At 44.1% G+C, this 24152-nt stretch overlaps 1 protein-coding gene across 2 annotated transcripts; it reads right to left on the bottom strand.

Moving 5' to 3' along the window:
* Positions 1-20533: 20533 nt before the first annotated feature.
* On the bottom strand, positions 20534-22706 carry LOC138674296 (uncharacterized). 2 transcript variants are annotated; one of them, XM_069762160.1, is made up of 6 exons: positions 22327-22706; positions 22166-22225; positions 22009-22068; positions 21836-21904; positions 21017-21239; positions 20534-20740 (listed from the first exon to the last, which is right to left on the bottom strand). In XM_069762160.1, exons 2-6 carry the CDS (start codon positions 22223-22225, stop codon positions 20577-20579), a joined length of 576 nt encoding a protein of 191 aa, XP_069618261.1. In that variant the 5' UTR covers positions 22327-22706; the 3' UTR covers positions 20534-20576. The 2 variants fall into 2 exon arrangements, with proteins under 2 accessions (XP_069618261.1, XP_069618260.1); XM_069762159.1 differs by lacking the exon at positions 22327-22706 and having other exon boundaries at positions 22166-22292.
* Positions 22707-24152: the final 1446 nt, after the last annotated feature.

Consider the following 24152-nt stretch of genomic DNA (forward strand, 5'->3'; position numbering starts at 1 on the left):
GGCGATGGGGCGGAAGGGTCTCCGCCGCTTTTTTGGAGAATACGTCTGCATACTACCAATACTGCTTGGGGAGAGAGGAAAGATCTGTGGGTACCTCAGTTGTAGCTACCTGAATGCACTCCCTCTGACACCTACCCCCACAAGATTCACCCCATCCCAGAATTCTGCCTGAGGACCACTCGATATGAGGAGAGTGGTACCGTAGCCAAGGTATTCCCAACAGGACTTCATCAATTCCCTCTGGAATGACGAGCAGAGAAATAATCTCCTGATGAGATGGCGACATGGACAGAGTAAAAGGGATGGTCTGGTGAGTTATCTGTGAGGGCAGAGTCGACCCATTCACCACTCGTACCATTACAGGTTGAGCTAGCATAACCAGAGGTATTGCGTGGCGTTGGGCGAAGGCAGAAGACATAAAATTGCCCTCCGCCCCAGAATCCACGCAGAGCTCTACCGAGTGGAAGAATGAGCCTATAGTAATTGTCCCCTTAAAGGACAATTTAGAGGCAAACGTCGCCGTGTCTAGTGTACCTCCACCTACGACCACTAGACGCTGACGTTTCCTCGACCGCTGAGGACATCTGGTGGCTAAATGTCCAGACTGCTGGCAAACATGACAGACCCTGAGTGCACAAGCGGTCCGGGACTTAGGTCCCGCTTGTGACACTTCCCTGGCCTCATGTGACTCAGGAACCAGGACCGGAGATTCCAGAGGTTTGGCGAAAGTAGGAGCCAGCCGAAACCTCTGCCTACACTGGGCTCGCTCTAACCTCTGCTCGTTAAAACGGAGGTCAATTCGAGTGGAGACTGTTATTAACTCCTCCAGTGTGGCAGGAATCTCCCTAGTGGCCAGAGCGTCCTTTACATGGTCAGCCAAGCCCCTCCAAAATATGGGGATAAGAGCTTTATTTGACCATTCCAGCTCAGATGCTAAAGTGCGGAATTGGACGGCAAAATGACTGACCAAGGACTCACCCTGAGTTAATGCCAGCAGTTGGAGCGCAGTGTCATGGGTGACTTGAGGTCCTAAAAAGACCTGTTTTAAAGTGCTCAAAAACAGAGGAGCACTCTGCACCACATGATCGCCACGCTCCCACAGCGGCGTAGCCCATTCCAACGCCCTGTCCGACAAGAGAGACACTATAAATCCCACCTTAGCCCGCTCTGTGGGGAAACGTGCAGCCAGAAGCTCGAGATGAATAGAGCACTGACTCACGAATCCCCTACAAAATTTGCTATTACCAGAAAATTTTTCTGGCAGCGGGAGGCGAGAAAATGTCGGAACAGGGGTGGCAATGGACAAAGTTGCTGCAGCCACGCTGGCAGCCTGTACAGCAACTGCGGTAACATCCACAGCTGAGGTTGCGCTCTCGAGAGACGCCAACCTACCCTCCAGCTGCTGTATATACCGCAGGGATTGCTGTTTGTCCGTCATCACTAGCCAGACCCTGGCGCTAGTGTAATGTTAGGGCTAGCGGAACGCACCAAATAATAAGACTGATAGTGTACGGTGCGTTCGTAGCCCGGGGTCCACCGTGCAGAGATGGAACCTGCTGCTGAGTAATGACGGACTATATGGCGGTACTCATAAGTATGCTCGCGTGGGTTAAACTTCACCCAACGTGAAGGAAGCGATCCTGTTGCGTCACAGGATCGCGGTACCGCACATAGAAGGCGAGCAAGCAGTCAGCGAACTTAACCCCAACTAGGATTGAAGTCCGATTAGACCACTTGCTGACACAACACCGCAACAGGGTGTGTTAGGAAACTCTTATAATTAGAGCACCGAAGTGCGAACTGTGCCGTGCTGGCAGGCACCACTAAGCACCCAGACGTGGGTCAGGAAGCGCACTACTGGCGCGTGGCGCCGCACTGGCGGTCACAGCAATAGACGCTGATACGTCTGTGACACGTTGAGTGATTTGTCGGGCGCTAGATAGCAGCCATACTCCATACGCGAACAGTCATACAATAGGGTAGGGGTATTTAATGAACGACTTGCACTCACAACAAACACACGTATTCAATTGTACACTAGCGCATGGCCGTGCGGTCATGCGCAGTTTATATAATTGCAGGACAGGAAGTGGCCACAGAAACTTTGCCCTTCCAGGGCCTGCCAAGAGGACCAATGGAATGCGCTGCAGAGCCAGAGCACATGACCCTCGATCTCCAACGGGAGATCTTGCTCTGGGCATGCTCAGTGTGCGCAAACAAGGACTTAGTCCCAGGGAAGTCCGCTCGCCGCTGACCAGCACTGACTTTAATGGCAGGACCTGAAGAAGCAGCAGTAACTCTCTGTACAGAGTGAGAGCGAGCAAGACACTGGGAGCGACATCCCTGCTGAGCAGACTCCACTGCGGCTGGAGGAGAATGGGAGACCGCAGCGGAGACGGATCGAGATTCCCCCTGTGCAGCAGAGGAAACTCGACTCCTAACACCCACAGCCTTCCTTCCTAAGAATCAGCGCCTGAAGGACCTAAGATGACGTCGCGGCTTGTGATTGGTCGCGTGACGCCCATGTGACAGCTCACGCGACCAATCACAAGCCGCGATGTCATCGAAGGTCCTTCAGGCGCTCATTCTTAGGAAGAAAGGCTGCCAGTGAGAGCCAGGGCGCGTCCGAGGGTAAGTATATCAATATTTTTTATTTTGATTCTTTATTTTACACTTAAATATGGATCCCAGGGCCTGAAGGAGAGTTTCCTCTCCTTCAGACCCTGGGAACCATTAGAAACCCAATGCACTGCATTGGGTTTCGTATTTCGGCCGACCCCGACCTCGAATTTTCTATAGGATCGGCCGATTTCACTTGACCCGACTTTTGAAAAAGTCGGGTTTCGTGAAACCCGACCCGATCCTATAAAAAGAAAAGTCACTCCACCCTACTTGCAAGTGTCCCTGCAGTGCCTGTCAGATCGCTGATCTGACACAGTGCTCTGCACAGTGTCAAATCAGCCAAATGACACTATAACATGATTCCCCCCCCCCTCCGAGGCAATGTTGTAAAGTAAAAAAAAAATATTCACATATGTAAAAAAAAAAATCCTAAATAAAGAAATAAAAATTGTTCCCATAAATACATTTCTTTATCTAAAAAAAACAAACAATAAAAGTACCAATATTTAGTATCGCCACATCCGTAACGACCTGACCTATAAAACTGTCCCACTAGTTGACCCCTCCAGTGATCACCGTAAAAAAACGAGGCAAAAAACAGCGCTTTATTATCATATCGCCGAACAAAAAGTGGAATAACTTGTGATAAAAAATACGGATATAAATAACCATGGTACCGCTGAAAACGTCATCTTGTCTCACAAAAAACGAGCCGTGACACAGCATCATCAGCGAAAAAAAATAAAAAAGTTATAGTCCTCAGAATAAAGCGATGCAAAAAGAATTATTTTTTCTATAAAATAGTTTTTATCGTATAAAAGCACCAAAACATAAAAAAAGATATAAATTAGGTATTGCTGTAATCATACTATCCCGAAGACTAAAACTGCTTTATCAATTTTACCAAAATTGGAACTGTATAAATGCCCCTCAAAAAAAGAAATTCATGAATAGCTGTTTATTTGTAATTCTGCCTCACAAAAATAGGAAAAAAAGCGATCAAAAAATGTCACATGCCCGAAAATAGTACCAGTAAATCGTCAACTCGTCCTGCAAAAAACAAGACCTCACATGACTCTGTGGACCAAAATATGGAAAAATTATAGGTCTCAAAATGTGAAGACGCAAAAACTATTTTTTTGCAATAAAAAGCGTCTTTTAGTGTGTGACAGATGCCAAACACAAAAATCCTCTAAAAACCCCACTATAAATAGTAAATCATACCACCCTTCATGACCCCCTTAGTTAGGGAAAAATAATAAAATAAAAAAAGTATTTATTTCCATTTTCCCAATAGGGTTAGCGTTGGGGCTAGGGACAAATTGGACAAGAACTTTTGGGGTCCAATTTCTCTTGTTACCCTTGGGAAAATAAAAATTTGGGGGGCTAAAAAACATTTTTGTTGAAAAAAAATGATTTTTTATTTTCACGTCTCTGCGTTATAAACTGTAGTCAAACACTTGGGGGTTCAAAGTTCTCACAACACATCTAATTAAGTTCCTTGGAGGGTCTATTTTCCAATATGGGGTCCCTTGCGGGGGGTTTCTACTGTTTAGATACATTAGGGGCTCTGCAAATGCAATGTGACGCCTGCAGACCAATCCAACTAAGTCTGCATTCCAAACGGCGCTCCTTCCCTTCCGAGCTCTGCCATGTGCCCAAACGGAGGTTACCCCCACATATGGGGTATCAGTGTACTCAGGACAAATTGGACAACAACTTTTGGCATCCAATTTCTCCTGTTACTCTTGGGAAAATACAAAACCGAGGGCTAAAAAATAATTTTTGTGGAAAAAAATGATTTTTTATTTTCACGGCTCTGCGTTATAAACTGTAGTGAAACTCTTTGGGGTTCAAAGTTCTCACAAAACATCTAGATAAGTTTCTTGAGGGGGTGTAGTTTCCAATACGGGGTCACTTGTGGGGGATTTCTACTGTTTAGGTACATTAGTGGCTCTGCAAACGCAATGTGTTGCCTGCAGAACATTCCATCCAAGTCTGCGTTAATAACAGTGCTCCTTCCCTTCCGAGCTCTGCCATGCGCCTAAATGGTGTTTCCCTCCCACATATGGGGTATCAGCGTACTCAAGACAATTTGGACAACAACTTTTGGGGTCCAATTTCTCCTGTTATCCTCGGGAAAATACAAAACTGGGGGCTAAAAAATAATTTTTGTGAAAAAAAAAATAATTTTTATTTTCATGGCTCTGCGTTATAAACTGTTGTGAAATACTTGGGGTTCAAAGCTCTCACAACACATCTAGATAAGTTCCTTAGAGGGTCTACTTTCCAAAATGGTGTCACTTGTGGGGGGTTTCAATGTTTAGGCACATCAGGGGCTCTCCAAACACGACATGGTGTCCCATCTCAATTCCAGTCAATTTTGCATTGAAAAGTCAAACGGCGCTCCTTCCCTTCCGATCTCTGCCATGTTTCCAAACAGTGTTTTACCCCCACATATGGGGTATCGGCGTACTCAGGAAAAAATTCTACAACAACTTTTGGGGTCCATTTTCTCCTGTTACCCTTGGTAAAATAAAACAAATTGGAACTGAAGTAATTTTTTTGTGAAACAAGTTAAATGTTCGTTTTTTTTATAAAAATTCCAAAATTTTAAGATCATTAAGATCATATGGTTATACTTATATAGATGGGACATATGAGCACACTATATTGTTTGAGCTCCCTATACTGAGTCTTGTAGACTATGATCATGATTATTGTTATTATACATTTTTAATTTTGCATATTGTCTAATGATATTCACAGATAGACGTTTATATGATACCAGATTCTTTTTGTTATATAGCGTAATTGTAAAATGTAATGATGTTTGTGTCCGTGTTCTATAATGTCTAAATGATATTCATAGACAGGCGTTTATAATATACCAGATTCCTATTGTAATATAGCGTAATGATGTTGATGTTCGTTATATATAATTAAATGTAATACTGGGTTATATGTATAAAATATGACCTTTCTCTAATAGTCTTTTCCTTTTTTAGGTAGCTAATTGATTCTTTTTTTCTTTTACACCATACTTTACTTGACTGGCAAGTTCCAGCGCTGAATGCCCTGACTCACTGCATACAGGAACCTTCGTTCTTCACTTTAAAGGGACACTGTCACCTGAATTTGGAGGGAACAATCTTCAGCCATGGATGCGGGGTTTTTGGGTGTTTGATTCACCCTTTCCTTACCCGCTGGCTGCATGCTGGCTGCAATTGGATTGAAGTTCATTCTCTGTCCTCCATAGTACACGCCTGCACAAGGAAATCTTGCCTTGTGCAGGCGTGTACTATGAAGGACAGAGAATGAACCTCAATCCAATATTGCAGCCAGCATGCAGCCAGCGGGTAAGGAAAGGGTGAATCAAACACCCAAAAACCCCGCCTCCATGGCTGAAGATTGTTCCCTCCAAATTCAGGTGACAGTGTCCCTTTAAGAAGGACGGCGCACTTCCGCGTTCCACATCTGCATTCCACAGAGGCAGACTGACCTCGGACACATTACGATGACGTACTTCCGGTTGCGCCGACTTCTCTTGCATGTCACCTAGCGTTTCAGGCACTTTTGTGTTGTCATTTCTGGGCTGGTAACTAGGGTTGAGCGAAACGGGTCGGCCAGATTCAGAAGTCGCCAACTTTTGGCAAAGTCGGGCTTCATGAAACCCGACCCGACCCCTGTGTGGGGTCGGCCATGAGGTCGGCGATCTTCTGATCTGGAATCGGAATTCCGATACCGAGTTCCGATATGTTTAAGATATCGGGAATCGGTATCGGAATTCATATTTAAGTGTAAAATAAAGAATAAAAATAATAAAATATTGATATACTCACCCTCGGACGCACCCTGGTTCTCACCGGCAGCCTTCCTTCCTAATAATGAGCACCTGAAGGGCCTTCGATGACGTCGCGGCTTGTGATTGGTCGCGTGAGCAGTCACATGGGCATCACGCGACCAATCACAAGCCGCGACGTCATCTAAGGTCCTTCAGGCGCTAATTCTTAGGAAGGAAGCGTCCGAGGGCACATCCGAGGGTGAGTATATTCCCTGGTTCTAACCTGCAGCCTTCCTTCCTAAGAATCAGTGCCTGAAGGACCTAAGATGACGTCGCGGCTTGTGATTGGTCGCGTGACACCCATGTGACCGCTCACGCGACCAATCACAAGCCGCGACGTCATCGAACGTCCTTCAGGAGCTCATTCTTAGGAAGGAAGGCTGCCGGTGAGAACCAGGGCGCGTCCGAGGGTAAGTATATCAATATTTTTTTTTTATTCTTTATTTTACACTTAAATATGGATCCCAGGGCCTGAAGGAGAGTTTCCTTTCCTTCAGACCCTGGGAACCATTAGAAACATAGTAACATAGTAACATAGTAACATAGTTAGTAAGGCCGAAAAAAGACATTTGTCCATCCAGTTCAGCCTATATTCCATCATAATAAATCCCCAGATCTACGTCCTTCTACAGAACCTAATAATTGTATGATACAATATTGTTCTGCTCCAGGAAGACATCCAGGCCTCTCTTGAACCCCTCGACTGAGTTCGCCATCACCACCTCCTCAGGCAAGCAATTCCAGATTCTCACTGCCCTAACAGTAAAGAATCCTCTTCTATGTTGGTGGAAAAACCTTCTCTCCTCCAGACGCAAAGAATGCCCCCTTGTGCCCGTCACCTTCCTTGGTATAAACAGATCCTAAGCGAGATATTTGTATTGCCCCCTTATATACTTATACATGGTTATTAGATCGCCCCTCAGTCGTCTTTTTTCTAGACTAAATAATCCTAATTTCGCTAATCTATCTGGGTATTGTAGTTCTCCCATCCCCTTTATTAATTTTGTTGCCCTCCTTTGTACTCTCTCTAGTTCCATTATATCCTTCCTGAGCACCGGTGCCCAAAACTGGACACAATACTTCATGTGCGGTCTAACTAGGGATTTGTACAGAGGCAGTATAATGCTCTCATCATGTGTATACAGACCTCTTTTAATGCACCCCATGATCCTGTTTGCCTTGGCAGCTGCTGCCTGGCACTGGCTGCTCCAGGTAAGTTTATCATTAACTAGGATCCCCAAGTCCTTCTCCCTGTCAGATTTACCCAGTGGTTTCCCGTTCAGTGTGTAATGGTGATATTGATTCCTTCTTTCCATGTGTATAACATTACATTTATCATTGTTAAACCTCATCTGCCACCTTTCAGCCCAAGTTTCCAACTTATCCAGATCCATCTGTAGCAGAATACTATCTTCTCTTGTATTAACTGCTTTACATAGTTTTGTATCATCTGCAAATATCGATATTTTACTGTGTAAACCTTCTACCAGATCATTAATGAATATGCTGAAGAGAACAGGTCCCAATACCGACCCCTGCGGTACCCCACTGGTCACAGCGACCCAGTTAGAGACTATACCATTTATAACCACCCTCTGCTTTCTATCACTAAGCCAGTTACTAACCCATTTACACACATTTTCCCCCAGACCAAGCATTCTCATTTTGTGTACCAACCTCTTGTGCGGCACGGTATCAAACGCTTTGGAAAAATCGAGATATACCACGTCCAATGACTCACCGTGGTCCAGCCTATAGCTTACCTCTTCATAAAAACTGATTAGATTGGTTTGACAGGAGCGATTTCTCATAAACCCATGCTGATATGGAGTTAAACAGTTATTCTCATTGAGATAATCCAGAATAACATCCCTCAGAAACCCTTCAAATATTTTACCAACAATAGAGGTTAGACTTACTGGCCTATAATTTCCAGGTTCACTTTTAGAGCCCTTTTTGAATATTGGCACCACATTTGCTATGCGCCAGTCCTGCGGAACAGACCCCGTCGCTATAGAGTCCCTAAAAATAAGAAATAATGGTTTATCTATTACATTACTTAGTTCTCTTAGTACTCGTGCCATCCGGACCCGGAGATTTATCTATTTTAATCTTATTTAGCCGGTTTCGCACTTCTTCTTGGGTTAGATTGGTGACCCTTAATATAGGGTTTTCATTGTTTCTTGGGATTTCACCTAGCATTTCATTTTCCACCGTGAATACCGTGGAGAAGAAGGTGTTTAATATGTTAGCTTTTTCCTCGTCATCTACAACCATTCGTTCCTCACTATTTTTTAAGGGGCCTACATTTTCAGTTTTTATTCTTTTACTATTGATATAGTTGAAGAACAGTTTGGGATTAGTTTTACTCTCCTTAGCAATGTGCTTCTCTGTTTCCTTTTTTTCAGCTTTAATTAGTTTTTTAGATAAAGTTTTTTTCTCCCTATAGTTGTTTAGAGCTTCAATGGTGCCATCCTGCTTTAGTAGTGCAAATGCTTTCTTTTTACTGTTAATTGCCTGTCTTACTTCTTTGTTTAGCCACATTGGGTTTTTCCTATTTCTAGTCCTTTTATTCCCACAAGGTATAAACCGCTTACAGTGCCTATTTAGGATGTTCTTAAACATTTTCCATTTATTATCTGTATTCTTAATTCTGAGGATATTGTCCCAGTCTACCAGATTAAGGGCATCTCTAAGCTGGTCAAACTTTGCCTTCCTAAAGTTCAGTGTTTTTGTGACTCCCTGACAAGTCCCCCTAGTGAAAGACAGGTGAAACTCTACAATATTGTGGTCGCTATTTCCTAGATGCCCGACCACCTGCAGATTTGTTATTCTGTCAGGTCTATTAGATAGTATTAGGTCTAAAAGTGCTGCTCCTCTGGTTGGATTCTGCACCAATTGTGAAAGATAATTTTTCTTGGTTATTAGCAGAAACCTGTTGCCTTTATGGGTTTCACAGGTTTCTGTTTCCCAGTTAATATCCGGGTAGTTAAAGTCCCCCATAACCAGGATCTCATTATGGGTTGCAGCTTCATCTATCTGCTTTAGAAGTAGACTTTCCATGGTTTCTGTTATATTTGGGGGTTTGTAACAGACCCCAATGAGAATTTTGTTACCATTTTTCCCTCCATGAATTTCGACCCATATGGACTCGACATCCTCATTCCCTTCGCTAATATCCTCCCTTAAAGTGGACTTTAGACAAGACTTTACATAGAGACAAACCCCTCTTCCTCTCCGATTTTTACGATCCTTTCTAAACAGACTGTAACCCTGTAAGTTAACTGCCCAGTCATAGCTTTCATCTAACCATGTCTCGGTTATTCCCACTATGTCAAAGTTACCTGTAGATATTTCTGCTTCTAGTTCTTCCATCTTGTTTGTCAGGCTTCTGGCGTTTGCGAGCATGCAGTTTAGAGGATTTTGTTTTGTTCCAATCTCCTCGCTGTGGATTGTTTTAGAAATGTTCTTACCTCCCTTCTGAGTATGTTTTCCTGGGTCTTCTTTGTTCAAGTCTAATGCTTTTCTTCCCGTCCCCTCTTCTTCTAGTTTAACGCCCTCCTGATGAGTGTAGCGAGTCTTCTGGCGAATGTGTGTTTCTCAGGTTTGTTGAGGTGTAGTCCATCTCTGGCGAGGAGTTCATCGTAAAAGTAATTCACACCGTGGTCCAGGAATCCGAATCCTTGTTGTCTGCACCATCGTCTTAGCCAGTTGTTCACATCAAGGATCCTGTTCCATCTCCTGGTGCCATGCCCGTCTACTGGAAGGATAGAAGAAAAATCTACCTGTGCATCCAGTTCCTTTACTTTCTTCCCCAACTCTTCAAAGTCCTTGCAGATTGTCGGTAGGTCCTTCCTTGCCGTGTCATTGGTGCCAACATGTATCAGAAGAAATGGGTGGACGTCCTTGGAGCTGAAGAGCTTTGGTATCCTATCAGTCACATCCTTGATCATCGCACCTGGAAGGCAGCATACTTCTCTTGCGGTTATGTCCGGTCTGCAGATGGCTGCTTCTGTGCCTCTCAGTAGTGAGTCTCCCACCACCACCACTCTTCGTTGCTTCTTGGCTGTACTTTTTGCTGTCTTGGCTGTACTTTTTGCTGTCACTTGTTACTGTGTGCCCTTTTCTTTTTTGCTTGCTGGTATTGCTTGATCCTTAGGTGTGCCATCTTCATCCTCTGCAAAGGTTTGATATCGGTTCTTCAGTTGTGTGGTTGGTGATTTCTCCATGGTCTTCTTGCTTCTTTTGGTCACATGCTTCCACTCATCTGCTTTTGGAGGTTCTCTGACTCTTTTTTCACCTTCTGTGACCAGTAGAGATGCTTCTGTTCTGTCTAGGAAGTCTTCATTCTCTTTGATGAGTTTCAAAGTTGCTATTCTTTCTTCCAGACCCCGCACCTTTTCTTCTAAAAGGGCCACTAGTCTACACTTCTGACAGGTGAAATTCGATTCTTCTTCTGGTCGATCTGTGAACATGTAGCACATGCTGCAGCTCACCATGTAGGTTGTCACATCTGCCATGTTGCTCCTAGATCCTGCTGACTTGCTGTGTATTTTCCTTCTTGTGTAATCTACTCAGCCAAGCTTTCTTGCAATAATGTCCTACAGGCAACTTACGGTGCGCGGTTTGGTGATGCTTTCCAAGCAGCTGGTCCCGGCTGTACCAAACGATCTTCTAGCTGAGGGAGACTCTTCGCTTTTCCCAGAAGGCACCTGGAATATGCAAATTATCCTCCTCAAGCTTGAATCCCTGGTTTGGTGATGCTTTCCAAGCAGCTGGTCCTGGCTGTACCCAACGATCTTCTAGCTGAGGGAGACTCTTCGCTTTTCCCAGAAGGCACCTGGAATATGCAAATTATCCTCCTCAAGCTTGAATCCCTGGTTTGGTGATGCTTTCCAAGAAGCTGGTCCCGGCTGTACCCAACGATCTTCTAGCTGAGGGAGACTCTTCACTTTTCCCGGAAGGCACCTGGAATATGCAAATTATCCTCCTCAAGCTTGAATCCCTGGTTTTCAGCCACTGCATTGGGTTTCGTGTTTCGGCCGACCCCGACCCCGACTTTTCTATAGGATCGGCCGATTTCACTCGACCCGACTTTTGAAAAAGTCGGGTTTCGTGAAACCCGACCCGATCCTATAAAAAGAAAAGTCACTCAACCCTACTGGTAACTATTTAAAACGAGCGCTATAACAGGTGATCATGCAGGCATTTCACCAGTGACTTTTTGCGGTCAGCAGCGATATTCACCAACGGATTCTTTTGCGGTAAGCTCACTTTTGTACTTTGGAGGAGCCATTTTCTTATTAGTGCTCCTGTCGTTTATTAGCGTTATTTTTCTCATCCGCGCTCTTTATCTTTATTTAGAACTCCTATGGGAGTCACGTGTACATTGCGGGTCGGTTTTTCTCAATCTCTGCATTTATCTGGTAAGCTAATTTTCTTTATTTTCTCTATGGGACTATTCTCATATATATATATATTGTTTATTATTTTTTCTGGGGGACACAGACCATATATATATTTTTTGTAGGGTTCATTCAATATCCACCAAGTATATTTTTTGCTTCTATGAACACGGCTATATGTGAGAAAATTTTGAGTATGAACATGATCCATGAAATTATAATATGATGCTGATGGCTGTATTAGGACATTGTTTTTCATGTTGCCAATGTTGAAAATGTATATTGAAAATGTATATGGATTGTTATTGGCAGTGGCAATATTATGTTTTTTCTTTTTTGTACCCTAGTCTGATGAAGGTCATAAAGACCGAAACGTTATTGAATTTACTGGGAATATATAAATACAAATAAAAATTATTAGAATAATTCTTTGAGTGCTGGATTTTTTGGATTACTTTTGGATATAGGGGTTGGTAACCCTTCTCTGTGCACCATACCTACATAAGGAGTGACGTGTTAGATTTTTTGGACGAACGGCATCCTGAGTGCAGTCCCAAATGTCCTGGGCCTCCACAACCCAGTCTGTCACCCTGGAGTCGGCAGAAGACACAGGTATAGGCACAGGAACCCGCGGATGCTGGCCGTAATTAAGGAGGAAAGGAGTCTGACCAGTGGAGTCGGCTACAGCATTGTTAAGCGTAAAGTCCACCCACGGTAGCAAGGATGCCCAGTCATCCTGCCTGGCAGAAACAAAATGTCGCAGATATGTGACCAGGGTCTGGTTGGCCTCTTTCTACCAACCAATTCATCTCAGGATGATATGCTGAGGAGAGATTCAACTCAATGCTAAGTAGATGACATGCATACCGTGTAGGCGAAACATGTGTTCGATAAACAACGCTGCCAGAGCCCGTGCAGAAGGTAGCTGTGGAAGTGGCACCAAGTGCACCATTTTAAAAAAATGGTCGGTGATCAACCAGCCTCGAGACTTGGGTAAGCCCACCACAAAATCCATCCCGACCATCTCCCGGGGCCTGTCTGCCACCAGCAGGGGGTGAAGCAACCCAGCTCGCCATTGACGGGGAGGCTTGTTCTTGGCGCAGGAGACACATGCCCGAACATAGTCTGCAACGTCATGGGCCATATGCGGCCACCAATATGTCTTCGCCAGTAGCTCAGATGTCCTTTTGGTCCCGAAATGTCCACCCACCCTAGACGAGTGAGCCCAAGAGAGAACCTCTGGACGCAAACTGGATGGCACAAAAGTCTTGCCCGGAGGCACAGACTCTTGCGAAACCGGGGCCACAGTTCTCAGGATCTCGGAAGGCTCCTCTTCCTCCTCCTCAGATGATACAACAGAGCAAGCGAGAGCGTCGGCACGAATGTTCTTCTCCCCTGAAAGAAAATGAAGGGTGAAATGGAACAGAGAGAAGAACAAGGACCATCTGGCCTGGCGAGAATTTAGCTGCTGGGCCGTCTGTAAATAAACCAAATTCTTGTGGTCTGTGAATACTTGGAAGGGAAAGTGAGCCCCCTGTAAGAGATGTCTCCACTCTGAGAAGGGCAACTTCATTGCTAGCAACTCCCTGTCCCCGATGGAATAATTCCTCTCCGCTGGTGTGAAGGTTTTGTTAAAGAAGAAGCAAGGATGCTTCCGACCTTGAGCATCCTTTTGGAAGAGGACTGCTCCAGCACCAACCGATGAGGCATCCACCTCCATTATAAATGGCTTATCTACATCGGGGCAATGTAGGATGGGAGCACTAGCAAAATGAGATTTAATAGAAGTGAAGGCCTTGGACACCTTCTCAGACCAAATTTGGGATTTGCTCCTTTCTTGGTGAGGGCTACCAAGGGAGCTATGAAATTTGAGAAATGAGGGATGTACTGGCGTTAATAGTTAAATGAACCCCATAAAGCGCTGCACTGCTTTAAGAGAATGGGGTTCTTGCCAGTCCATCACAGCCTATAGTTTGGCAGGATCCATAGCCAATCCCTGGGCGGAGATAATATAGCCCAGGAAAGGTAAGGACTCCTGCCCAAACACACATTTCTCCGACTTGGTGTAGAGGGAGTTAGTTCATAACAGGTCAAAGACTCCGCAAACATCTCTCCAGTGGGAGTCAATATCTGGAGAGTAGATCAGAATATCATCCAGATAGACTACGATCGAGGTGGAGAGCATATCCCGAAAGATATCGTTTACAAAGTCTTTGAAAGTGGCTGGGGCATTACAAAGCCCAAAGGGCATCACTAGATATTCATAGTGCCCATCCCTGGTGTTAAAAGCCGTCTTAACGGTGATGGCGCTAAGACCCCTGTAGTCTATGCATGGACATAGTTCCCCGTTCTTCTTCTGCATGAAGAAGAACCCAGCCCCTGCAGGTGACAGTGACTTTCTAATGAATCCTCTTGCCAGATTTTTCTGGATGTACTTTGACATTTCCTCCATCTCCAGGAGAGATAACGGATAGACTCGACCCCCAGGAGGCTCAGCACCAGGCAAGAGGTCAATAGGACAGTCATAGGGGTAGTGAGGCGGAAGGGTCTCTGCAGCCCTTTTGGAGAACACATCCGCATAGGGCCAATATTGCTTGGGCAGAGAGGATAGATCTGCGGGTACCTCAGATGTAGCAACCTGAATACTCTCCCTCTGACATCTACTCCCACAAGATTCACCCCATCCCAAAATTCTGCCTGTGGACCACTCGATATGAGGAGAATGATACCGTAGCCAAGGCATTCCTAACAGGACATCATCAATTCCCTCAGGAATGACGAGCAGAGATATCTCCTCAAGAGATGGCGACAAGGACAGAGTGAAAGGGATGGTCTGGTGTGAAATCAGTGAGGGCAGTGTCAATCCATTCCCCACTCATACAGTTACTGGTTCAGCTAGCATTACCAGGGGTATTGCGTGATGTTGGGCGAAGGCAGAAGACATAAAAATGCCATCCGCCCCAGAATCCACGCAGAGCTCTACGAGTGAGTGAATGAGCCTATCGTAATTGTCCCCTTAAAGGACAATTTGGAGGCAAACATCGCCATGTCTAGTGTACCTCCACCTACTACCACTAGATGCTGACGTTTCCTCGACCACTGTGAACATCTGGTGGCAAGATGTCCTGACTGCTGGCAAACATGGCAGACCTTGAGTGCATGAGTGGTCCGGGACGTAGATCACGCTCGTGACACTTCCATGGCCTCATGTGACTCAGGGACCAGGACCGGAGATTCCAAAGGTTTGGCGAAGGAGGGAGCCAGCTGAAACCTCTGCCTACACTGGGCCCGCTCTAGCCTCCGCTCGTAAAAATGGAGGTCAATACGGGTAGACGCAGCTATTAGCTTCTCCAGTGTGGCGGGAATCTCCATTGTGGCCAGAGCATCCTTCACGTGGTCAGCCAGCCCCCTCCAAAATATATGGATAAGGGCATTATCCGACCACTCCAGCTCAGATGCTAGGGTGCAGAACTGAACAGCAAAATGTCTGACCAAGGACGAGCCCTGAGTCAATGCCAACAGTTAGAGCGCCGTACCATAGGTGACTTGAGGCCCTAAGAAGACCTGTTTCAGAGTGCTCAAGAACAGTGGAGCACTCTGCACCACATGATCGCCACGCTCCCACAGTGGCGTAGCCCACTCCAATGCCCTGTCCGACACGAGTGACACAATAAATCCCACCCTTGCCTGCTCTGTGGGGAAACATGCCGCCAGGAGCTCGAGATTTATAGAGCACTGACTCACGAAACCCCTACAAGATTTACTACCACTAGGCAGCGGGAGGCAAGATAGTCGGAACAGGGGTGGCCGTGGACAAGGTTGCTGCAGCCACGCTAGCAGCCTGAACAGCAACCGTGGTAACATCCACAGCTGAGGTTGTGCGCTCGAGAGCTACCAACCTACCCCCCAGCTGCTGGATGTACCGCAAGGATTGCTGTTTATCCGCCATTTACTAGCCAAACCCTGGCGCTTGTATTATGTTAGGGTTGGCAGAACGCATCCAGTATATATATATATATGTATTATTAGGTGCAATCGCAACCTGGGGTCCACCATGCAGGTGAGGAACCTGCTGCTGGCAAAGGGCGGCGCTATATGGCGTACACTGTTAACTCCATAGAGTCGCTAGGAACAAGATGCTGTGCCCTGTTATCCTCACAGAGGTACACAGCTACCAACCAAAGCAAACTGTGGTCATGCAGTCAGAGAAAACAGACAAAAAACTTCTCACCGGAGATGCCGGCATTCTAGCAGCTTATTTCAGCCAAGGCCCTGAATACACTCATACAAACTCCTCACCGGAGGTGCCGGTATTCTAGGGGCTTATTTCAGCCAAACGCTAACCGCATCCAGACATGACCACACTGGCACTGAGCTTATAGACATTGGTTTGATACTAGCGCATGGCCTTGCGGCCATGCAAACCTTTTATAGCTGCAGCAACTTTAGGACCTTCCCAGAGGACAAATGGGAGCTGCTACAGTACCTGAGCAACTTCAGGACCTTCCTAGAGGACCAATGGGAGCTGCTGCAGGATCTGAGCATGTGACCCCAACCTCTAATGAGAGGTCTTACCCTGGGCATGCTCAGAAGGGGAAAAGCAGGACTTAGTTCCAGAGACGTCTGCTCGCCGCTGACCAGTACTGGCTACAAAGGCAGAGCCTGGAAGAATAGTAATAACCAGTCGCCCAGTATCAGCCTGAGCCAGACATTGGGACCGACGTCTCTGCTGAGCAGGGTCCACTGTGGCTGGAGAAGAATGGGAGACCGCAGTGGAGGTGGTTTGAGATTCCCCCTGTGCAGAGGTGGGAACTCGACACCTAACATACCCCTTTCAATTTTTCACTCTTTGTTTCATTGCAGCCATTTGGTAAATTCAAAAAAGTTCATTTTTTTCTCATTTTTGTACACTCTGCACCCCATCTTGACTGCAAAAACAGAAATATAAACATTTTTGCAAATTTATTAAAAAAGAAAAACTGAAATATCACATGGTCATAAGTATTCAGACCCTTTGCTCAGACACTCATATATATTTAAGTCACATGCTGTCCATTTCCTTGTGATCCTCCTTGAGATTTTTCTACTCCTTCATTGGAGTCCAGATTTGTTTAATTAAACTGATGGGACTTGATTTGTTAAGGCACACACCTGTCTATATAAGACCTCACAGCTCACAGTGCATGTAAGATCAAATGAGAATCATGAGGTCAAAGGAACTGGCCAAGGAGCTCAGAGACAGAATAGTGGCAATACATCCCGTTGCCACTGTAAAGTGTTTTTAATGTTCAATATTTGAATGAGGCCTGCCAGTTGTTATCTTCTTGTTTCTGTGGATGGTTGGATGACCCTACTTATATTTTTTTCCTGGATTTGCACTTTGTGCAAAGCCTTTATGAGTGAACAAATACCACAACTACACTTTCTTAATTTTGTTATGATGCACTACAGTTGGTGACTTCAAGGGTGTATGGATGAACCTGCTTGTAATCATTGCCAGGCTTTGCACTGTGTGCAGAGCTTTAATGCGTGTAAGAATACCACAGCGACTCTTCGTTCACAATATTTGATTGAGACACTACAGTTTGTGCCAGGGCCGGACTGGCCATCAGGCAGTTCTGGCAACTGCCAGAAGGGCCGGTGGAATTAGTGGGCCGCTCGAGTGTGCCGCTGTCGGCAAACTCCCGGCCCTGCATTCAACTACAGGTCCTTCTCAAAAAATTAGCATATAGTGTTAAATTTCATTATTTACCATAATGTAATGATTACAATTAAACTTTCATATATTATAGATTCATTATCCACCAACTGAAATTTGTCAGGTCTTTTATTGTTTTAATACTGATGATTTTGGCATACAACTCCTGATAACCCAAAAAACCTGTCTCAATAAATTAGCATATCAAGAAAAGGTTCTCTAAACGACCTATTACCCTAATCTTCTGAATCAACTAATTAACTCTAAACACATGCAAAAGATACCTGAGGCTTTTATAAACTCCCTGCCTGGTTCATTACTCAAAACCCCCATCATGGGTAAGGCTAGGTTCACATTGCGTCAAGTACATGGCGTTAAACGGATGCGTTAAACGCATGTACAGAAAAGCAGCAAAAATATGTGAAATTTGTCGTCACGGTAACGCTAGCGTTAACGCATGTGATCGCGTTTTTTCATTTTGATGTCCGTTTACGAAGTATCCGTTTGTCTGCGTTTGTCACTGTCAATAAAGTTGTTCTTTTTTTTTTTTTCCCTTTTGTCATTGTCGGGTGTGGGCACAGACTCATTCTCCATTTTGAAAGCATTGAGTGAACTTCTGCTAGCAAGATGTTTGTGTCTGAGCTCGTCAGATTTCGCTTGATGCGGTTGCGACTTCAGCAGAGAAAGCGTAGTTCGCAAAGGAGATATTGGATCCACGAAGTGAATTTCTTGCGGAGTACATATGGTGCCTTTCACACCCTGTATGTGCAGCTTCGGGATCATCCCTTCAAATTCCAACGCTATCTACGGATGTCCATTGAGACCTTTGATGTTCTGCTCTCGCATGTGAAGGATGAGATACATCATCATCGCAGCACTTTTCGTGAAAGCATCAGTGCGGAGCAACGTTTAGTAGTGACTGTGAGGTAATTATACATTTTTTTTATCATTATATTGACAAAGACTAGATCTCGGTATCGTGTGGCCTAATGTTCATTTAGCAATTGTATATTCTATTGTAACTAGCCATTAGATGATCATTAAAATCCAAATTTTTTTTTGCTTTTTGTTTTTGAATGTCGACAGATATCTGGCTACCGGAGAAACTTTTGCGTCACTGCATTATCAGTTTAGACTTGGGAAGTCAACAAGTTGTCAACTGGTTCGGGAAACTTGTGATGCCATTTGGAACAACTTGCAACCACTTGTGCTACCAACACCAACATCAGAAATGTGGCTAGCGATTTCCCAACAGTTTGAGGATGTGGCTAATTTCCCCAATTGTATTGGTGCCGTGGACGGAAAGCACATTCGGATTCAGAAACCTGCGCATAGTGGTTCCCTCTACTATAACTATAAGAAATACTTTTCTATAGTATTGATGGCGATTGCGGATGCCAGGTACCGTTTTGTTGCTGTGGATATTGGTGCTTATGGCCGGACTAACGATTCCAGAGTATTCAGAGACTCCAACATGGGCCGATGTTTGTACAGCCAACGTTTAAACATACCCTCATCACGACCTCTTCCGGGGACCGAAGGCCCAAGTTTGCCCTATGTTTTAGTTGGTGATGAGGCCTTCCAACTAGGACAAAATCTCCTCAAGCCCTACTCAAGCCGTAGTCTAGACTCCAGCAGGCGCATTTTTAATTATCGCTTGAGCCGGGCCAGACGTTATGTCGAGTGTGCCTTTGGGATTTTGACATTAAAATGGCGGATTTTACTAACCTGCATGCAACTGCAACCTGAAAATGTGGACCGTGTTGTGAAGGCGTGCATCTGTCTGCATAATTTTGTGGCGAGACATGAACCCCAGGTGGTAGACCCCGATGATTGCGAGTCGAACCTCAGTAGCATTGAATCGAATGCAGTTCGGTCAACAGCACAAATAATGAGGATTCGTGATCAATTTGCACATTATTTCACACATGAAGGCCATGTTCCATGGCAAGACAAATACGTGTGAAAATATTGTAAAGTCTTCCTGATGTCGTGTAAAAAGTTATGTTGTTTAACCTGATGTCGTGTAAAAAGTTACGTAGTGTAAAAAGTTACCTTATGTCGTGTAAAAAGTTGTTTAACCTGATGTCGTGTAAAAAGTTACCTTATGTCGTGTAAAAAGTTATGTTGTGTTAAAAGTTAAAGTCATACAAGAATCTTAAATTTGAAACAGTTTACTAAATGTTTATGGATTTTTCCAACAAACTGTTGGTACACAGGTTTAACATATGATATCCCATAGGGATGAAAAAAAAGGAAAATAGAAATTCACAACAAAAAACATAACAAAAAAAAAAAAAAGAAAACTTGCAACGCGGTAATTGCACCTGGCTGGGGACAGTGAACGGTACTAAAGACTTTGGTACTGCACGGGAGTATTGTCTGCCCAACTATATGATGGACTGCTACATTGTCTATGAGGTTCCACGCTCGTTTCACCCCGGCCTCTATATTGTGGGTTGTAGGGCGGCATGTCCAGTCTTCTTGTTCCCGATGGAGCGGGTTCCTGGGGGCCCACAAATTCCTCTAGAAGCTCGTTCAGTCTTTGTCTAAACATAAGGTTTCTATGTGCCGGGATATTTTGTGCTACAGGCACATAGGACAAGAAAAGTAGCTTCCACTCATTAGCAGAGTATACAGACTCGCGTGCTTGCAGCTCGGTAATTTCCTGCCTCAGGTCTTTGAGCTCACTGCGACACATGTCCTCTACCCGTTGGAGTCCATCCACGATAATTGCATCAGCTTCATCTTTTTGTGATGCTCGCTTGCGTCCACGCTGTGATTGCAACCGGGCACTCACACCTGCAGCAACAGTGCTTCTATCCGCAGATCGTGGCTCGCTGATGCCAGACACATCTTCAGGTTGCGTTGGTTCCACTGGAGAAGGCTCCAGTTCCTCTGTCGGTCTAGGCGCAGCGGTACTGCATATCGTGCTGTAACCCAAAAAAAAAAAAAGTAAATTAGTTTCCTTTAAACAATTTTGTCTCGCACACAGACCTATTTGTACTTACGAGCGCTGAGACAATGTTTTTTGAAGAAAGAGCAGTTGGTCGTAATGCACATACGGGGTCACCCGTTTACCACTGGATCCGCTTGGTGCATTCTGACTGTTCCGGTAGTCACGGACAAAGTGATCGCGGATGGACTTCCAACGGGTATGGACAGCATCGGCTTTAAATTTAAAAAAAAATATATATATATAAAAATAGTAGATAGATAGTTTTAAGATATAGGAAACATTTTTCATAGTTTGCTAGGATAGTTGACATATAAATAGTAGATAGATAGTTAAGAAATAGTTTAGAAATAGTGTATAGATAGATAGATATATAGTGTACAGATAGTTGATAATTGAGAGATAGACAACAAGTGGATAGGTTGATAGGATAGAATTTTTTATTATTTTTTTTTGGTTAACATTTTCCGATGTTACGTCACCATATTTACCAATTTTTTTCTTTGAGGTTGTCGACTTCTCCATGTATCGGGGATCAAAGTGACAGATTATTTGATCCCACAACTTCCGGTTCTTCACGATGTCATGGTGGGAGCTGTCGCTCTGGTCCCATATGGAGGGGTTGGCTTCCACAAGGTTGATCAGTGTCTCGTTGTGGATAGTCAATGGCTCTTCGTCAACGACAATCCTTTTTTTTTTGGCCGCTGACTTGGACTATGTAAACACAAAAAGTTATGTTGATAGTGTCAATTTCACTGGATGGCCATATTCATATATACAGAGATAGATAGATACATAGATATAGCAATAGATAGATACATAGATATAGATAGATAGATACATAGATATAGATAGATAGATATAGATAGATATATAGATACATAGATATAGATAGATAGATACATAGATATAGATAGATATAGATATATAGATACATAGATATAGATAGATATAGATAGATAGATACATAGATATAGATAGATAGATAGATAGATAGATACATAGATAGATACATAAATATAGATGGATAGATATAGATAGATTGATAGATACATAAATATAGATAGATAGATATAGATAGATATATAGATACATAGATATTGATAGATAGATAAATAGATAGATACATAGATATAGATAGATAGATAGATAGATAGATAGATAGATAGATAGATAGATACATAGATATAGATAGACAAATAGATGGAGCGATAGATAGTTGATAGATAGTTTATAGGTATAGTAGATAGAAAGTGAATAGATAGATTGTTGATAAATATTGGATAGAATATATCTAATTTTATATTTACCACTGGCAGTTGTGGCGACGACAGACGGCTAGGGACCTTCTTTCTTTTGTGTCCTCCGTGTGCCACAACCTATTGTGTATGTAAAATGTAAAAAAAAAAAAATTAACATTAAATAATGTATTCATTGGATCAATAAATTTATGCATGAAAAATTCAACATGTGTGCTATGTACCTTTGTGCTTTTAGCATGTTTTTTGGGGGGTGGTCTAGCAGCCTCGGGCTCAGAAGACTCCTATTCACAATAAAACAATAAACGGGATTGTTATGCCTAGCTCAATACAATGGAGTTTCACACAACATTATAGTGGTTTTTTAAAGTGCAAGCCTACCGACTGTGACGAAAAAATCGCAGACACGCTGCTGCTGCTGCTGACATCTGTATCCGACATCTGTGTGCAACAAAGCAATACATGTTTAGTACACACACATCCGACGGACATTACAGACTCCCATGATGTATACAGAGATATATATATAGAAATGTACTTACATTTCAGGAGAGCTATTGCAACACTCTGTCACGTGCAGTAAATGTGTGGGTGGTATATTCCTCCTTTAATGGCCGAAATCACATTTCCTGTCACATGACACATGTGACCACCCTCAAACGCTATTAAAACGTGTGGTCCTATTTGGAAATTTTTCATGATTTGCGTCTGACTGCGTTTGCCATAGCCTTCTATGGCAGAATGAACGCTTCCGTTAGTAGTGCGTTAGCTTGGCCGGACCCGAGAACGCTGCAAGCCGCGTTGAAGGTCCGTCAGAAAAAAAACGTTATGTGACAAACGCATACCAATTTAGGGATGCGTCACGATGCGTTAGACAATGCAAGTCTATGGGCGCGTTGGTATGTGCGTTACATTGCGTTTTTACTACTTAAAAACGAGTCCGTTAGACGGACACACCTAGCGCAATGTGAACCCAGCCTAAGACTAGTGACCTGACAGATGTCAAGAAGGCCATCATTGACACCCTCAAGCAAGAGGGTAAGACCCAGAAAGAAATTTCTCAACAAATAGGCTGTTCCCAGAGTGCTGTATCAAGGCACCTCAATGGTAAGTCTGTTGGAAGGAAACAATGTGGCAGAAAACGCTGTACAACGAGAAGAGGAGACCGGACCCTGAGGAAGATTGTGGAGAAGGACCGATTCCAGACCTTGGGGAACCTGAGGAAGCAGTGGACTGAGTCTGGTGTGGAAACATCCAGAGCCACCGGGCACAGGCGTGTGCAGGAAATGGGCTACAGGTGCCGCATTCCCCAGGTAAAGCCACTTTTGAGCTACAGAGAAGCAGCACTGGACTGTTGCTAAGTGGTCCCAAGTACTTTTTTCTGATGAAAGCAAATTTTGCATGTCATTCGGAAATCAAGGTGCCAGAGTCTGGAGGAAGACTGGGGAGAAGGAAATGCCAAAATGCCTGAAGTCCAGTGTCAAGTACCCACAGTCAGTGATGGTGTGGGGTGTCATGTCAGCTGCTGGTGTTGGTCCACTGTGTTTCATCAAGGGCAGGGTCAATGCAGCTAGCTATCAGGAGATTTTGGAGCACTTCATGCTTCCATCGGCTGAAATGCTTTATGGAGATGAAGATTTCATTTTTCAGCACGACCTGGCACCTGCTCACAGTGCCAAAACCACTGGTAAATGGTTTACTGACCATGGTATTACTGTGCTCAATTGGCCTGCCAACTCTCCTGACCTGAACCCCATAGAGAATCTGTGGGATATTGTGAAGAGAAAGTTGAGAGACGCAAGACCCAACACTCTGGATGAGCTTAAGGCCGCTATTGAAGCATCCTGGGCCTCCATAACATCTCAGCAGTGTCACAGGCTGATTGCCTCCATGCCACGCCGCATTGAAGCAGTCATTTCTGCCAAAGGATTCCCGACCAAGTATTGAGTGCATAACTGAACATTATTATTTGTTGGTTTTTTTGTTTGTTATTAAAAAACACTTTTATTTGATTGGATGGGCGAAATATGCTAATTTATTGAGACAGGTTTTTTGGGTTATCAGGAGTTGTATGCCAAAATCATCAGTATTAAAACAATAAAAGACCTGACAAATTTCAGTTGGTGGATAATGAATCTATAATATATGAAAGTTTAATTGTAATCATTACATTATGGTAAATAATGAAATTTAACACTATATGCTAATTTTTTGAGAAGGACCTGTATACCGGCGTCATAGATGCCGGTACAGTTGAATGCAATGATGGAGGAGAGAGCGTCTGCTCTCGCTCCCTCTCCCATCATTCCCTGCTCTGCCTGCAGCTGACACTGTGGGTGCGTGATGACATCATATCATCGCGCACCTG

The sequence above is a fragment of the Ranitomeya imitator genome, chromosome 4, assembly GCF_032444005.1.
Source record: "Ranitomeya imitator isolate aRanImi1 chromosome 4, aRanImi1.pri, whole genome shotgun sequence".
NCBI lineage: Eukaryota > Metazoa > Chordata > Amphibia > Anura > Dendrobatidae > Ranitomeya > Ranitomeya imitator.